General features: G+C 42.6%; 1 protein-coding gene across 5 annotated transcripts in view; it reads left to right on the top strand.

Annotated features, from left to right (window-relative positions):
• The window catches only part of pot1 (protection of telomeres 1 homolog), a 326410-nt gene extending 308165 nt beyond the window's left edge, over positions 1–18245 (top strand). For 3 of the 5 annotated variants that reach the window (XM_060839484.1, XM_060839482.1, XM_060839485.1), the window contains exons 16-20: positions 1002–1137; positions 5507–5595; positions 7697–7791; positions 13801–13906; positions 18059–18245. In XM_060839484.1, the coding sequence (XP_060695467.1) occupies positions 1002–1137; positions 5507–5595; positions 7697–7791; positions 13801–13906; positions 18059–18174 (542 nt within the window). In that variant the 3' untranslated portion in view covers positions 18175–18245. Of the gene's footprint in view, positions 1–1001; positions 1138–5506; positions 5596–6180; positions 6246–7696; positions 7792–13800; positions 13907–18058 lie in introns of those variants that run through there. The other 2 variants (XM_060839486.1, XM_060839487.1) reach the window with 2 other exon arrangements.
• Positions 18246–18922: the final 677 nt, after the last annotated feature.

Here is an 18922-nt window from a genome sequence, read left to right as displayed (position 1 = left end):
AAAAAAAAATTTTAAAAATGTGACGTTGGGAAAGCACAGCAGGTCAGGCAGCATGTGAGGATGGAGAGACAACATTCCAGGCAGAAGCCGCCTGAAATGTCGATTCTCCTTCTCCTCCTCCTCCTCGGATTCTGCCTGGCCTGCTGTGCTTTTCCAGTGCCACACTTTTCAATGATGATTTCCAGCATCTTCAGTCCTCACTTTCTCCCGAAAAACAGATGCAAGACTATAGATGCATCAGTAATAATTCACAAGACTCTAATGCTCTTCCTAAAGGTATGAGCTTCCAGTCTGACTGCTTTCAGAAAGGAGCCCTGAGCACATCTCATGTTTTTAAAGTTCTACGCTCATTTTTTTTCCTGTTTGTACAGTCAGTGCTTTTACTTTATAAATTGTATAACGGACAATTGTTGCTTTTAATGAAAGCCTAGTAGCTTTCTATCACTGTATTTAATCGGAGGTCGACATATACCAGAAGCCCAATACATATTTGAGGAGCTTATTAACTGTGCTAGTATTCTTGCACGTTTGCTCAGTCTTGAGAGAAAGTCATCACTTCGGTACCATACCTTTGCAGGTACTCATGGAATTGATAACAGTGACCCTCATATCACCCTGCTCATGAGATTAAATAGAGCCAGTTATGTTTTCTCCCTCTGTTTTTGAAATTTGCGATAATAATTGGACATCCCATTACATAATGCTGTCTTGGAGTGACCACATAAAGATTTAACAATATTCAGTTAAGTATTCAAAGGAAAGTTGGATTTTCTACGACAACTGTTTTGAATATAGAAGAAACTTAAATGCAAGAGAAAACCAAAAGCCTACCTGTGTCTCAAAAGCATATTTGATGTAGCTCACTGCTTCAACAGACAGTAAGAAATATGTTGAATTCTATAAATATTATGCTAAAAATAAATATAAAGAACACTGCAAGTTGAATTCTGAGCTGCTTGGATTATTAAGTTACATTTTTCCTCTTTTTCTTCCCCCCCAAGGAATGTCTCTAAATGATCTGTATCGACTCTCCGAGAGATTTGGAAGGGTCATTCCTACCAGTTCCAGGACCGAATGTCTGTCTTTGAATGACCTTTCCATTCCATTCCTTATAGAAGATAGAAAATGGCATTATGGGTAAATCAAGTTGAACTTTCGTTTTGCCCGAACACCTTCTCTAAATGTTGACCACCTTGTACATCATATGAGCTTATTTTCTCTTTTATAAGGACAGAGTTGAAAGTGGGAAAAGAAAATGGCTGCGCAATTTTCAGATTGTGCTGTTGGGTGTTCCTTATCCAACAGGATATAGAATTTCCATTCAATTCCCAATCTCCAATAATAGGATTGAAACCCCGAACAGCTAATTTGTTCAGCTCGTTGGCTCCGTGGTTAGCACTGCTGCCTTCACAGTACCAGGGACCTGGGGTTTGATTCCACCCTCGGGCCACTGTCAGTGAAGAGTTTGAACGCTCTGTGTGGGTTTACTCCTGGTGCTCTGGTTTCCTCTCACAGTCCGAAGATGAGCAGGTTAAGTGTATTGACTATGCTGAATTGCCCATAGTGTCCAGGAATGTGTGGGCTAGGTGGATTAGCCATAGAAAATGCAGGGTTACAGGGATACGGGAAGGGGGTGGCTCTGGGTATGCTCTTTGGAGAGTCAGTGTGGACTCAATGGGCCAAATGTGCTGTAGGGATTCAATGAATCTGTGATTCTATAATTTATGGCATTGCTTCATTTGTGACCAGTAAAGTCCTCTGATCCTAATGCGTTAGCACACTGCACTATGATATTGGTTCACTAGCCCTTTTACAGGCATCAGTTCTGAGTTGTACCAAATGTAGACTTCAAGGACAATGCCCTGAATGACATAGGCCAGGATGCAAATTGTGACAGAATCATGCAAGAAATCCGGTATGGCTTAGCTTGATGTTGGTAAAAATCTGTTGCACCTTTTAACTAAAATTAGTTGTTGAGGGAAGATTTTTGTAATAGACAACTTGCTGCTACTTAACAGGAGTTAACGACCATGATATTTGCTGATCTCACTTTGTTAATATGGAGCTTTCTATCATGCCACCTTCCATGAGCAAACTGGGCTAGGAATTCCTGACTTGGAAACCAGGGCAGGTACCTGGCGACTTCAACTTCCCAGTTGCTCTGAAGGATCTTGATGTCGAGCATCTGATGCCAACATCTCAGAGCATAGTCACATGCATCCTTTGTGTATGAATATTGGCATCCAACATGTTCTAGCCTCTAAAAACCCTCAAGATACATCGCCAGTCCACTTATATGATGCTTCAACACTTCAGTGCTGCACTTCCAGATTGCAGCAACACCTATCATGGAGCAAGGATTGTTTGCAGTTAGAGGGAGAGACCCAGCTCACGGACTAGACTGTGCTGTATCTCTGAGCTATTTGATACTCTCTTAGCACTTACTCACTTTGAGCCAACTTGAATCACTGCCTTGCCTTTTCTTGTAAACTTTCTTCCACTCCTGTGACCATTACCTCAGGAGAACCCCAAGTATTCGAGTAAGTGGGTTGATGCATATTGTAGCCAGTGCTGTTTAACGTGTTCCAGATATCTACAGAGCATACTTTGGCAAACCAGAGTATGCTTATTGAAGTTTGTGGGAATAACCCATTCAGTCTAGAAAGGCCAAAGAAATTTCCTAGATGAATAATTTTATGTTTTAGTTTAATAGCACACATCATATTCTATTGGTAATTATTTTAAAAGAGGCAAAGGCATATCTTTTGACCTTGGTCTGAATTGGTATGGACCGAACTCAACGCTGAAGATGGTGAACATGATCATCTTCTCTTCAAAGAATGATAGAAAGCATGAAATGCATGATAGAAAGCTCCATATTAACAAAGTGAGATCAGCAAATATCATGGTCGTTAACTCCTGTTAAGTAGCAGCAAGTTGTCTATTACAAAAATCTTCCCTCAACAACTAATTTTAGTTAAAAGGTGCAACAGATTTTTACCAACATCAATTACATTGAAAAACTAATATCACATAGTCCAGTCTAAATTCATTGGTTGAATAAAGTTGTTAGACCATAAGATATAAAAGCAGAATAAGGCCAGTCACCCATTTTGGTCTACTCCGCCATTTGATGATCTGTTTCCCAACCCCATTCTCCTGCCTTCTCATTCCCCTTACTAATCAAGAACCTATCTATCTCGGTCTTAAGTACCACTCAATGACTTGGCCTCTACAGCCTTCTGTACAATGAGTTCCTCAGATTCACACCCATTGGCTGTAAAAGTTCCTCCTCATCTCCGTTCTAAAGAGTCATTCCTTTATTCTAAGGCTGTACCCTTGGGTTCTAGTCCCTTTTACTAATGGAAGCATCTTCTCCACATCCATTCTATCCAGGCTGTCAGTATTCTGTAAGTTTCAATGAAATCTCTTCGCCTCCTTCTAAACTCAGTCAAGTACAGACCCAGAGTCCTCATATGACAAGGCTTTCATCCTCAGGATCATTCTAGTAAACTTCCTCTGGGCCCCCTCCAATGCCAACACATCCTTTTTTAGATACAGTGCCCAAACTGCTCTCAACATTCCAAATGTAGTCTGACCAGAGCTTTATACAACCTTAGCAATACATCTTTGCTTTTGTCCAGTAGCCCTTTTAAAATGAATGGCAACATTTCATTTGCCTTCCTAACTACCAGCTGAAACTGTCTGTTAACCTGAAGACAATTCTGAACTAAGACTCCTCAGTCCCTTTGTGCTTCAGATTTTGAAAACCTTTCTCCATTTCCAAAATAGTTGACACCTGTATTCTTCCTATCAAAGTGCATAACCTTGTGCTGCCCCACATTGTATTCCAATGAGCTCTTCTTTGCCCATTCTCATAGCCTGTCCAAGTCCTTCTGCAGCCTTCCAGCTTCCTCAACACTACCTGCTTTTCTGCCTATCTTTGTGTCATCTATAAACTTAGCAACAATGCCCTCAGTTCCTTTTCCAGATCATTAATGTATAATTTGAATAGTTGTGATCCTATGACTGACTCCTGTGGAAATCCACTAGTGACTGGCTGCCATCCTGAAAAAGACCCCTTTATCCTCAGTGTCTACTCTGTGCAAGTCAACCAATCCTCTGTCTATGCCAGTACTTGGCCCCTAACACCAGCTTTTGTGTAGCACCTTGCCAAAAACCTTCTGGAAATCCAACTAGGTCATGCCCACTGGCTTTACTTGATCTAACTTGTTCATTACCTCCTCAAAGAATTCCAATCAGTTTGTCAGGAATGACCTCCACTTGACAAAGTTGTGTTGACTCAGCTCTATTTTACATGCACTTCCAAGGCTTCCGTAATCTCACCCTCAATAATGGCCTCTCAAATCTTACCAATGACTGAGGTCAGGCTAACCAGTCTGTAGTTTCTTGTCTTCTGCCTCCCTCCCTCCTTCCTCAAACAGGGATGTTACGTTCGCCATTTTCTAGTCCTCTGGGGTCATCCCTGATGCCAGGGATTTCTGAAGATCCTCCACCAATGCCTCCCCAGTCTCCTTAGTTATTTCCTTCAGAACTCTGGAGTGTGGTCCACCTGGCCTATGTGACTTGTCCACTCTCAGACCTTGCAGATCCCTTAGCACTTTCTTCTTAGTGATGATCACTACACTCACTTCTGCTCCCTGACTTTCTTGAAGTGCTGATATGCTACTGATGTCTCCCAATATGAAAATTGATGCAAAGTATCTATTCAGTTCCTCTGCTGTCTTTTTGTTCCCCATAACTGCTGCTCCAGCTTTATTTTCCAGTCGCCCAATGTCCACTCTTGCCTCTCTCTTATGTTTTATATATGTAATATAATTCTTGCAATCTTTATTTCCAGTACTAGCTAGCTTACCCTCCTATTTCATTTTCTCCTCCCTTTGCTTTTCTCTTCTGTTGGTTTTTAAAGGCTTCCCAATCCTCTTGAATCTTCATTCCATTGAATGGTTTAATCTTTAACTTTATGCTGTCCCTGACTTCCTTTGTTGGCCACAGTTGCCTCGTCCTTCCCTTAGTATGTTTCTCCTTCCTTGGGATGAATTTCTTGCTGTGCCTCTTGAATTACCCCCAGAAACCCCTGCCGTTGCTGCTCCACCATCTTCCCTGCTCAGCTCCCCTTCCAACCAACTCTGGCCAGCCCCTACATCGTGCCTTTGGAGTCACCTTTACTCAATTGGAATGCTGTTACATGTGACCCCAGCTTCTCCCTCTCAAACTGCAGGGTGAATTCTGTCGTATGATAGTCACTGTCCCCTAGAGGTGGCTCCACATAAAGCTCCCTAACAAAGGTCTCATAAGTTCTATCCTATATCTAAATTTAATTCAGATGTCAAAACTATCTGACGGTGCATATAGTTCGTAATAAAAGGACGGATAATGTGTTGCTGAGCAGCAGCTGTTAAGTAAATCACATGAGTTTTTAAAATGAGGTGGGAAAATTTGGGTGCCAACTTGCTTCCTAAATGGTGATCACTTTCTTCTCCAGCTGCAAGAATTGTTCTGATCCACAGCCCGTGAATGTTCTTCAATCACTGTCGCAATCAGGAACTTGGGAGTCGTCAGCAATAGCCAAAGGTAATTTGTTCTTTTCCAGTTGGACATATTTCCCATGTTACCCTGCAATTAGCTTTGACCCTATTTTGTAATTGTCGAGCAAACTGAGCCATCAAATTTATCCCATTTTCTTGTCAGTGATGTGGAACCAGACTGTTTTGTAACCATGGTACCATATTTGACTCCCTGAGATCATTTCTGGCCACATGTCTGCCTCATCATCAAGGCCACCTCTTTCTGTCTTGTAGCATCACCTGTTTCCACCTTGCCTCAATTGTTCTATCATCCATAATTGTGTTACCTTAAGACTTGGTCATTTTGATCTTATCCGAACCGGCTTGCCACTTTCACCTTCAGCGAACCCACAATCATTCAAGAACACCACTGCTCCTACACTACCTCTCGGCAAGCTCTGTTCACCTATCACCCCCCCCCCTTACAATGGCTTCCACTCTGACAAAGCCTCAACATTAAAATTCTTGACCTGGTTTTCAAATCACTCCATGGCCTCATCCCTTCCAATAACTCTGCACACTCCCAGAACTCCTCTAGTTCTGGAACGCTGCTTTTGCATGATTTTAACCATTTCGATTAATTTACTTACAGTGTGGAAACAGGCCCTTCGGCCCAACAAGTCCACACCGACCCTCTGAAGAGCAACCCACCCAGACCATTCCCCTACATTTACCATGGGCAATTCACCTAACCTGCACATTTTTGGACTGTGGGAGGAAACTGGAGCACCCGGAGGAAACCCATGCAGACACGGGGAGAATGTGCAAACTTCACACAGACAGTTGCCTGAGGTGGGAATTGAACCCGGGTCTCAGGCGCTTTGAGGCAGCAGTGCTAACCACTGTGCCACCATGCCGCCCACTTCTACAAATTAGAAACAATAAACCTTTGTGACCTTGTTTTCTGTTGCTTGGGCTGTAAGCTCTAGAATTTTCTTCCTACACCTCCATTCCTCTCTATCTCTCTTTGCCTCTCTTTCCTCCCCTATAAGACATACACCAAAACTGAGTTTTTGGTCACCTGTCACAATATGTGCTTAAGTGTGACGTTCTCAAACTTTATTTTCATAACTTTTTTTGTGAAGCATCTTTAAATGTTCGGCCACGTTAAAAGTGGCGAGGGCAAATTATTTTGGTCATTTACTGTTCACGATATGCTCGTAGTGTCAGGAGTGAAATTCTATCTTGAGCATTGTATTTCCAGAGGTTTTTTTGAGGAAACCATTTGAAATACATACAAGTGAAGGACTAAGATCGAAAAGTGGGGGCATTAAACTTGAGTTTTAAAATCTCGTCATTGCCCTGGATGAAAGATTGGAACAGATACAGAATTCCATAGATTCAAGGTGCTGAAAAAGAGTGAATGATTCAGCTTTAATTACTCTAACCATTGCGTGGAATAAGCAAGTTAGGGGTAAATTCCTAGTCATGCATAGCTTTCGTTTTTCAGCATCAAGAGTAATGAATATCAGCTACATATTACTTATTAAAGTTAGTGTAGCAAAGTTTACTTTATGTATTTGAATTCCTCCAACATTGAAGTTTCAGGTCTTCCTTCATTCATCAAGCTGATGCTTAGCCAGTTATATTTATAACAACATCTCCCAGCGAAGGAGGTTGTTCAGCCCATCACACATTTACTAGCTGTTTGAATAAAATAACCAATTTGTCCCACTCATATGCACTTCACCCGCGGCCTGCATTTCTTTCCCTTTCAAGTAAATGCCCAATTCTATTTATAAACATTATTATCGAAGATGCCTTCATTTCCTTTTTTTTTTGTTTTATTTGCCCGTGGAACTTGGGCATTGCTGATAGGGCTGCCATTTATTGCCCGTCCCTGGTTAACCTTGAGAAGGTGGTGGTGAGTTGAACATCTGCAGTCTGCGTCCTGTAGATAGACGCACAATGCCATGAGGAAAGGAATTCCAGGACTTTGACCCAAAAAATTGTTTCAAGCACTTGACTCCACATCACAATAGCTCACTGACGACAAAGAGTTTTCTCATCATTCCTCTCGTAGCTACATCCTGAGGGGCCTAACAAATTTATGCCATTTGCTTTATTACACTTCATTGGCTTTATTTAACTTGCTTTCTTTGCACTAGTTTTAGGTGTTCAGCTTCTAAGCTATGTTTTTGTCATGAAGTTTACATTTGATGATCGATCAGGATCACTTGATGCATTCCTGTGGAATGAGGCGGTAAGTTAACCTTTGACTCTTCCCCATCCAGCCCCAGTTCGTGAAGTGTTGACAGAAACTTGCACCACAGGAACTAGTGTTGGTTAGAAGTATCATTGCCATTGAAGGTTTTTTGTTTAAAAAGATAGGTTGTACAGAGGAACTCTGATTATCTGAAGGACATGGGTGGGGAGTATTTCTTTTGGTTAATTGAATTCCGGATAATAGAATGCTGGATAATATAGTTTAACCAAAGCATTGGGACCTTGCAATCTTGCCAGGTAATCTGATATTCGGATAATCGAATGCCAGATAATCGAACTTTCTCTGTAATATGAAACTGTTTCATAGAGAAGAATGAAAAAGCGCTATAAAATACTTAACTAGTTCTGGCGATCAGATGGTAGTGTAAATTATGCTGCCTGAAATCCAACATCATTCAATCAATATTTATATTAACTGGATTTACTTTCTTGAAATATGCCACCACTAGTTAATGATGATATGATACAGTGGCGGATCACAGAATGACAATAGACAACAGACAATGGGTGCAGGAGTAGGCCATTCAGCCCTTCGATGCTTTGCATCTTTCCAATTTTATCCACGCGATGACAGATTCACCCAATTTATGGAGAAAGTGCAAACATTCGAGACCAAGAGATTGATTCCTGGTGTTGAAATATTGAGGTGATCTCAAATTACCTCAGCAATACATTGGATAAACATATGGATGAAAATGAAATAGTCTAAGATAGATAGGCTTCAAATTGGTTCCACAGGTCGTGCAATATCGAGGGCTCAGGGCCTGTACTGCGCTGTAATATTCAATGTTCTTTTAATACTGCAGAAATCTATCAGAGTATATTGAATACGGATTGAAAATAGCCCTCAAGCAGTGCATCGGATTAAACTGCAATTGTGAGACACAATGATATGAAGTAGAACTAGGAAAATGCACCTTTAACACCTGTTCCTTGAACCAATTCTGGATTATGGTTGTTCAACACACAGAATGGATATCCAGGGGTACTGTGATTGGCAGCATGCAGGTGGGCAGTGTTGAGTGGTCAGGATGAATCTGTAAGTTCTTTTCAGATGAATAAATAGGATGGACCACATTTACTTCCTCATCAAAGCTACAGACCTTAAATTGGACTGAGCAGAAGTATAATGCTTCAGCAGGAGCTGGATGACAGAATTCTCATCTAAATTGTATTGTTCCTGTGATTCCTGGAATGATGAGAAGTCCATACCTGGTGTGCCATCCTTCGCTGTATCTCTTCTACCTCTGTTCATTGTGGTGCTGGAAAAGCGCAGCAGGTCAGGCAGCATCCAAGGAGCAGGAGAATCGACATTTCGGGCATGAGCCCTTCTTCAGGAATGAGGAGGGTGTGCCAAGCAGACTAAGATAAAAGGTAGGGAGGAGGGACTTGGAGGAGAGGTGTTGGGAATGCGATAGGTGGAAGGAGGTTAAGGTGAGGGTGATAGGCCGGAGTGGAGGTGGGGGCGGAGAGGTATAGGAAGAAGATTGCAGGTTAGGAGGGCGGTGCTGAGTTCGAGGGTTGGGACTGAGACAAGGTGGGGGGAGGGGGGAGGGGAAATGAGGAAACTGGAGAAATCTGAGTTCATCCCTTGTGGCTGGAGGGTTCCAAGGCGGAAAAACTTGTGCCCACACCTCCCCCCTCACTTCCCTCCAAGGCCCCAAGGGATCCTTCCATATCCACCACAAATTCACCTGCACCTCCACACACACCATTTACTGCATCCGCTGCACCCGATGTGGCCTCTTCTATATTGGGTAGACAGGCCGCCTACTTGCGGAACGTTTCAGAGAACACCTCTGGGACACCCAGACCAATCAACACTTCAACTCCTCCTCCCACTCCACCAAGTCCCTGCAGGTCCTTGGATACCTCCATCGCCAGACCATAGCAACACGACGGCCGGTGAAAGAGCGCCTCATCTTCCACCTAGGAACCCTCCAACCACAAGGGATGAACTCAGATTTCTCTAGTTTCCTCATTTCCCCTCCCCCCACCTTGTCTCAGTCCCAACTCTCAAACTCAACACCACCTTCCTAACCTGCAATCTTCTTCCTGACCTATCCGTCCCCACCCCCACTCTGGCCTATCACCCTCACCTTAACCCTCTTCCACCTATCGCATTTCCAACGCCCCTCCCCCAAGTCCCTCCTCCCTGCCTTTTATCTTAGCCTGCTTGGCACACTCTCCTCATTCCTGAAGAAGGGCTCATGCCCGAAACATTGATTCCCCTGCTCCTTGGATGCTGCTGACCTGCAGCGCTTTTGCAACACCACATTTTCAGCTCTGATCTCCAGCATCTGCAGTCCTCACTTTCTCCTACCTCTGTTCATTACCTACTCCCTCTTTTGCCCTTGAAGTGATTTCTTTTTATTTGTGCTGCCAAAGCCATTTGTGATTTTGTAAATCTCTATAAAATCTTCAATCTCTCCACAAACTGAAGTCCCTTATCCTCAGGATCATTCTAATAAATCTCTTGCCCTCCTTAAGGCTTTGACAGCTGACCTAAAGAACTTCCCAGAGTTGGAACATAACATTTGAGACCTAACCAATCTTTTGTAAATGTTCAGCACAATGTTCTTGAGTCTGTTCCTTGATTAATCAAGCCAAGGATCCCAAATGCTACAGTAACAATGGCCAGAATTTATCATGTACATCCACCTAAGGATCTCTTTATCCCAGCACCCCTTTGGGACCTTATCACTCTCCTGTGTTCTCTCCTAGCTGACCATTACTTACATGTGAGAGTAGACAAGTGTTGGAGAGCTATTTGTTGGAAAATATCTCACATCTCATCTCATGCTTTCTTCATTCACATCCTTAACACGAGATGTCCATCAGAAACAGTTTCCAGAAAAGATTTTTTCTCTGCATAATGTAGGGCCACAGCAGTTTTTGAATTACATTTTCAGGGGTGTGATGCATAGATTTCTCTGTGTCTGCATGGTTCACCTGTTCTCGTTTTTCATCCTATGAGACAACGATGACCGTGTTCATCATCTGGGGAGTTCTGCTGAGTATGTAGGTGTCTGCTGAAGATGATTTTTGCGCAGAAGGTCTTTCTGCCTTGGCAGGATATCCAAAGGATTGAGACTTAGATGAGTTGCTGGCTTAGAATTCCCTTTTCAGAGGTCTTTCGTCTGACTCTGAGATGCTTTTGGTTTCAAAGGAGATCTCATAGCTTTTCATTTGGCTGCATTGTATGGAACACCACCTTGTGGTGTTCTTTTCGACCATCAGAGTATGATGCCAGACTTCAGTTCACTTTGATAGGCAAGTGTCAGGCTTTCCAGTTTCATGGTGAGCCCACTCTGTCTGAGTGGAGTTTGGATGCTGGGTCTGCTATCTCAGGTGAGCACCGCAGCATCTGTTATTTGTCGTGCATTCTAATCTTCAGATTCTTCCGAAAATCCCTCAAGTGAAAGTGACTGAGCTTCTTTGCAAGATACTGTTACACAGTTCCTGCTCAACGTACATCTTCAGGAAGAGGAGCCCATGACAACCACCAGCCCTGATTTTCTTTTCCGATAATCCCTGCCCATGACTGGTGATCTGTGCCAATATTTTACATTGAAGTCACGGGGAATGATTACCTTGTCTGACTTCAGTACAGCAGCAGTCAGGAAATGGAGGTCATCACCGAGATTATCCTGACATCATCAGGGTTAGTCATGCTAGGGATACACACACTGATGAGACTGTTTGCAAATTGGCAGACAGAAACTGTTTAAGCAGAATCAGATGACCACTAATATCCTCGGTGAAGTTAAATTAGTTGACTGACCAAATGATTCACAGCAGTGAAGCCAGCACCAGCTTTGTACCATTCCTCTTTTCCATAGTCACTCCAAATGAATGTGTAACCTGCACTGATTTTCTTGAGGTCATCACTGAGCGCGATTATCTGGATATTCTGCTGAGCCAGCTTTCTACCAACAAGAACAGTCCTTCCCTCAGGTCTTATTTTTCTAACTTATACCATGAATAATTGTAAGGTAATGTCACATTTTCTTTGATTCTCTAATTTGTATCTAAGATTTGAAATTAAGGTGGCGTCCATGTGTGGCAGCATTGTAACAGTTTCTCTGTACTTCTGTACTTGAGTACATGTGACAATAAACTAATTCTGAAGTCTGTCGACTGTACTGTTGTCCATGAGGGTGCACACACTCTGTGCACCGATGGTGTCCAGTGTGTTAGCGTACATTCAGATTAGCGACTAGAAGAGATAAATGAAATTTCCATATGAAAAGCAAAAGCAGATGTCAACTTTGTGTCAAGTGAAGCTTATGACGCTGGTGTCAGCAGGATTTCTGTAGGAGCCTGTATAAATCAGTGGCAGGTTTAATAAAGACATTCTAAGAAGGCGTTGGGGGGAAGGAGGTAAAGGGGCAACTCTGATAAGGAGTCGGAACAAGTCGGGCAAGGATTATTCCGTGTCAGAGTAAAGGGGACTTTACCGACTTAGAATGAACACATCTGTGTTTCAGGTTTGTTTGTATGAAGGAAGATTGGTATTTGGATAATGAGATGCTAACAGTGTAAGTATCTTAGGTGACTGAGGTGAATCTCTCCCTCTGTAAAATAAAACAACTATAAAATCAGCACTCAAATTCATGCAATTGACTGACCTGTCAATGTAGACACAGGTGTCACTTTTACTGCCTTTTTGGGACTGGCTTAAGGTCACATTAGTGATGAAGCAAATAATATTTTCTAGCCACTTCCTCACTGGGAGCAAGCAATGTGGTCGTGAAAGGGTTTTGTTCACTTACTCCAGGAGCAGCCAAATTCTCTTTCCTGTGGTGACGTATGGCCCTTAAGGGCAGCATGGTGGCTCAGTGGTTAGCACTGCTATCTCACAGCGCCAGGGACTCGGTTCGGTTCCAGCCTTGGGCAACTGCCTGTGCCCCATAGTGTTCAGGGACGTGTAGGTTTAGAATAGATTACTTACAGTGTGGAAACAGGCCCTTTGGCCCAACAAGCCCACACCGTCCCGCCGAAGCGCAACCCACCCAGACCCATTCCCCTACATTTACCCCTTCACCTAACACTACTATTTAGCATGTTTGGACCTAACCTACACATGCTTGGACTGTGCGAGGAAACCAGAGAACCTGGAGGAAACCCATGCAGACCCAGGGAAAATGTGCAAACTCCACACAGTCAGTCACCTGAGGCAGGAATTGAACCCGGATCTCTGGCGCTATGAGGCAGCAGTGCTAACCACTGTGCCACCGTGCTACCCATGGTGCATTAGTCATGGGAAATGTAGGGTTAAGCGGATGGGTCTTGGAGGGCTACTCCTCGGAGGGTCAGTGTAGACTTGTTGGGCCAAATGACCTGTTCCTACACTGCAGGTATTCTCTGTTCAGTGGACAGGTTCACAGATCCAATTCCCTGTGACTTCCCATTTGCTTCAACATTGCTCTTGCTACTGGACTTGTAACATCAAATGTTTGAAGACTGACAATAGAAAGATGAAGAGCATGGCTTCTGCCTTATTAGATTATAGTAAGGGAAAGTTAGGTGTCATCAGCCTCACTCTGCCATGTTGATCACTCTTAATCCAGGAGCAAAATAGGTCTGGGTAGTACTCTCTGCAAAATTTCATTAGTTTAGCTGATTTCCTCAGATTCATTAAAGGAAGTTGATTTTTTTTTATTGGAAAATGAATATACTTCCTTGTTAAAGAAAAAGACAATGTATCAGGAAATTCAAACAACTGTTTGAAACTTGCTATTTGTTTGTTTGCTATTCCAATATTCTGCTACAGCCTGAGAGTCAGTCAGTAATAATACGTGACAGCTTTAAACATCAGTGTGTATTTATGCTATTATAGGATCTGGACAGTTAAGAGCCAGTGGAGATTAGCACTGAAATAGCTGTTGTGTAGTTTATTTCTAGATTTAACTTGTGGATAATTAAACCGAAGACTCAGCAGGTAACAGGAGTCCAATTAAAGCTGGTTCATTCTTCCCTTCAGGAAAGATTCTTTGGGATTTCTGCAGCTGATATTATGATCGACGATGTGCTTCAGGAGAAACTAACAAGAATAATGGACACATTGTGTCCATCAAGGACAAATCCAGGTAAGGCACTGGAGAGTACTTGTATTTGGTGTCATCTGTACACCAGGGAAGTCTGGACATTTTTATTTTGTTCTGATTTTCTTTTGTTTTTGTTGCAGATGCTCCTCACTTCAAAGAAGGAATAGTGTTTCAGCACTGTCTCATTTGAAGTGTTAGAAATTACTTTGATACTTCCTGGTGATTCATTACCAGATAGAATCATTAACAATCCGAAGGGGGCTTTATCATCAACTCGAAGTGTCATGTCTCTACACATCTCCCTTGACAATTTTCAAAAACATACTGTTTCTGGTCCTGTACACCCACCACCCCTGTGATTGACTGACGTTGGCTGTATACAAGTGCCTTAATTTTAAAATTCTCAACTTTGTTTGCAAACCCTCCTGTAGCACCTCTCCTCCTGTTCTCTGTGGTGCCGTTGAGCTGTACAAATACCTGTCATCCTCCGATGCTGCCCACATTCACATCCAAGCTTAAAGCAATCCAGTACTACCAGCCATGTTCAGATTGACCACAAACTCTGAAATGTTGTCCCCAGACCCCTCTACCCCTCATTTAAGGTGCTGCCTAAACCCTACCTTCAATCGCACAGCTCCTACTTTCAGTGTGTTCATTGGTATCACTCTTGTTAAGTGACTTGAAAAATTCATAACGTGTTGAATACATGCTGTGCTGCCCACAAGGACCAACAGCTCAACATTTGAGGTGTTTTGAACTATGAAGCATTCATTCTGTGATCTGTATGCGCTAATTACAAAAATAATTGCATGAGATATCACAGGCAAGTTGCAGTGCAGCACCATTTTGGACAGTTCACAGCTTATCTGCAAAGGGATTAGCCCATCTCTTCACCACCCCTGCTCAGATAAGATGATACTTCAAACCTGCTGTGCTCCACAATTCATCAAGCCAGACGATGTTATACAGAGCAAGTGTCTGGCAAGAAATATGACAACTTTAATCACTGTTTAAACATGATGTTAAAAACCCTTGTGACTGCTATCTGTGTACGTCCGTTGTAACCGGGTACTGTTTCACACTGGTTACGAGGATAGTCACGGTCAGATTCTCTGATGGTCAGTACAAGGGAGGGATAGATAGAAAGTGCCTGGTGAGGAGAGAAAGTAGCAAGGTCTGAAGCACTCCTTCCAACAGAAATGGCGTCTGAATGAAGAAAAGCAGACATAAGATGCATGGTGCGGAAAAGTGAGCAGATTAGGAAGTTCTACAGCCTGAAGATTTCGAGGGAAATACGCCACTGTTGAACTCAGTAATCAGAAGATGTTGGTGTCAGTAAAGATTGGAGGAGCAGGAATATATCCATTTTGTTTCAGTTGAAAGCCTGTCTTTAATAATCATACTCGGCTGCCCTCTACACTGAGTCATGCAGTTTACCAGCAGGTCAGCAGGTACTGGATGTCATGGCAACAGCCAGCTCCCTTTCTTTGATGAGCAGTATCTATCAGTTGAAAGCTGTATAATTGGCTCCACTATATGGAACCCTCAGCCTGGACTGCTTGAACCACACATGGCTGAGAGGCAGCTCAGGGGGAGAATAGGCAGGAGAAAGCAGGATGGAACAGTGTGTTGCACCTACCCTCATCTCAACTGGCAAAAGTCTGAGACTAGATTACTGTCACGCCTAGGTCAGATAGGGTCACATGCCAAAGCCTGGAGGTGAGGAAAGGGATAAAATGATTTACAATCAAGCAACACAGGTTGTATTAGAATGCAGGAAGGTCCAGTCTGTGCTGTATGGCAATAACCAGTCTCCATTCTCCAGTTAATGAGAAGGAAAGCATAAAACTGGCTCAGTGGTTAGCACTGCTGCTTCACAACGCTAGGGTCTCACATGACAGTCTGTGTGGAATTTGCACATTCTCCCCATGACTGCTCCTGCTTCCTTCTAACTCCAAAGATGTGCAGATTAGGGCCATGTTAAAATGCCCATAGTGTCCAGAGATGTGTAGCTTAGATAGGTTATTGATAAAAGTGAGGTCACAGAAATGGGGTGGGTTGCTCTTCGGGGGGGGTCAGTTCAGACTCTTTCTGCATTGTAGGGGTTCAGTGATTCTATGAAATGGGCCAAACTCCATTGTCTGAGTGTTAGATGAGCTCCTGCAATCAAATGGCTGATGCGCTCCCATTAAAGGATCACATGCAGATGACAGACACGTTTCTAAAGGGCAGCTGGCTACCGCTCAAACCACAGCCTCTGAAACAAGAGGAGTCACCGGCTTTAGAAAGGGAAATGAGAGATCAGCTGTGGATGTAGTATAAAGTAGTAAAGAGAAGCAGACCATTCAGCCTAACAAGGCTATACTGGAGTTTATGCCTCACACAGCTTGCTCCCAACTCTCTCTATCGAATCCAATCAATATATCCTATTCCTTTCTGTCCCATGTGTTATCTAGTCTGCCTTAATTCCTCTCAGCTCATCACCTCACCCATTTCCTCCTAACAGTGGGTTCCTCATTCCAACCACTTCCTGGATAGAAGCTGACAGCATAGATGGAGTGGAGAAGTGTGGCGCTGGAAAAACACAGCTGCCTGACTTTCCTACACTGACTCTCCAGCATTTGCAGTCCTCACTTTCTCCTAGCATAGATGGAGGCCACTTAGCTTATCATAGCCCGAAAAGTAGCTGTCCAGCCTCATCCCGCTTTCCAGCTCTTTAGTCCACAGTCCTGTTGGTTTAGCACTTCAAGTGCATATCCAAGCATTTTTCTTTAGATGTCATGACAGTATGTGCTTGTGCTACCCATTCGACGGTGAGTTCCAGATCACCTCCACACTCCAAGTGTGAAAACATTTTCCCTGTATAGCTGCTACTCTTATACCTGAATGATTGCCCCAGTTATAGATCCCTTAACCAAAGGCAGTAAAATCTTCCCATCCAACCTTAGGAGACCCCTCAAAATTGGATGCACTTCTGTTGAATTCTCTGTCAAATTTATTACTGCCTATCTTAAATTTAGAGAGCCTAATTCTGGTCTCCCCTAGAAGTGTAAACAGCTTGCTGATGTATCCCAATCCAACTTTACTTCCCTGGAAGATGGAATTACTTTACTCATTAAATGATTCCCGCCGTCGTGGGGATGTTCTGGGAAATGGTTACAATCCACCCTGTCACACGTCTTGCTGTCATCACTCACAGCAGAGTTTTTAACACTCAGGTATGGATTTGCAGAAACACAGTCACAGTATAGTTCAGGGCTAATTGCACAGGCACTCTTGGGAGGCTATTTCCGATCTGCTATATGACTATTAATCATCAGATTACCAACTGCTGTGCACATTGACTTGCTGGATTGTTTTATGTAGGTATGATTTGGAAGGCTTTTTCAGTGCAACTTCAATTTAATTCCTCAATCCGATTCTCTAGTAAGAATTTTGATTCTCTGCTTTTGTTAAGAAGATCAATGAACAGTTTGCAATTGTGGCTCACTTGTTGGTGTAATTATAGACAAGAATAAACATTGTAATTGCACTCAAGGCAGCAGTGTTGTTAGCATGCAATAGCATGTAAATATTACCACTGTCTGTCACCTTGGATGCTTAAACTGCTTTGTTTCATGTAGCACAAGTTTTTGTTTTGGCAGAACATCAACATTGAATATCTAAGCCTATCAGTGCCTGCTAGTAATATTAATTTGTGTGACGTTGCAGTGCCTGGCACTAACAGAGTAATTCAATTAAATAATGGCCAGAATGTTATATTTCAGAATGTTATATTTGTCACCTCCCCCTCTCCTTCCCTCCTTATCCCCCACTCCCTCCCTCACTCCCTCCCCCTCTCTTTCCCTCCTTATTCCCCACTTCCTCCCTCCTCCCCCACTCCCTCCATCCCCTCTCCCTGACTTTCCCCACCTTTTCCACTCTCCTGCTCTTCACTGGCTCCCTTTCCTCTCTCTCTCTCTTCTCTTCTCCTTCATTTCTGCACTTGTCTGCCCCAAATCCCCAGCAGTCTTCCTCCCTTTTCCCTGAACTTGAAGCAATACATCTAGAAATTAAAGGCCAGAATTAGGAATAAAGCCCTCTGCTACTTTTCAATTGGTCGGCAGGTAATCGGATTGTGTCTATCTCACACATTGAAAAGAAAAATCTACCAAATCTATTTTGATAATTCTGAACCTTCTTTGTTATCCACAGACAAAGGCCCATGGTTAGAATGCTGTGTCAAGTCCTATTATGCTGGTGACGGCTCTGAGCAGAAGACTTACTACCAAATATTTGATACTGTTGTAGCAGAAACCGAGGACATTTAACATTTCATTTGTACAACATTAGCTCAAGTTTGCAGCGAATGAATCATCTCGTCACATTTCTTTATTTTAATGAATCAAAATGCAGTGTTTTCTTAAAGAGCAAAAAGACACAACTGCAGAAGTTCAAGTACTAATAATCAGTTCAAGTAAATGTATAACAAGGTTTAGGAATTAAAAATGAGAAGTTCATACTTGGTAGGAAACAAAATAGAATACTCTGGCATTTTAATATCTCTTTAGTCTGTGGGTCCTTGTGGCAGATTTTGTTACCTTAATAAATATAAATTAGCCACTCCTAACTATATTTGGAAGTGTACTTGCTTATAGACTTCTTGATGTGAAAATATAATGAAGGCTACTGCTTTATAATTAAACTCAATTACATATGCAGTGAATACATGTAAGCCTTTGGCTACAGTACTTGTAATACTACTTAGGTGAGTGAACACTTTGTTCATACTAATGTTACTCATTTGACTTATAATCACAATCAGGATTTTTGCCTCATGAACTGCTTTTGAGATTTCTCCTTGTATTAATATCAAAACTGTTTTCTTTTGTACATATCACTTACAGGTGTGGCAGAAAAAGAAAGCTGAATCTTGTCATCTTGCACTTATCAGGTCAAATGCAAGAATGCCAAATTTCAAATGGTCGCAATGATATTACAGAGAAAAGGTTGTTGATCAGTGGCAAGAGGACTGTAAATTGATCAAGGCCTTGCCATAGTGAAAAGGAAAAAAATTCC

This window comes from Hemiscyllium ocellatum, chromosome 19 (genome assembly GCF_020745735.1).
Source record: "Hemiscyllium ocellatum isolate sHemOce1 chromosome 19, sHemOce1.pat.X.cur, whole genome shotgun sequence".
Taxonomy (NCBI): Eukaryota; Metazoa; Chordata; class Chondrichthyes; order Orectolobiformes; family Hemiscylliidae; genus Hemiscyllium; species Hemiscyllium ocellatum.
This window is presented reverse-complemented; position numbering and strand designations above follow the sequence as displayed.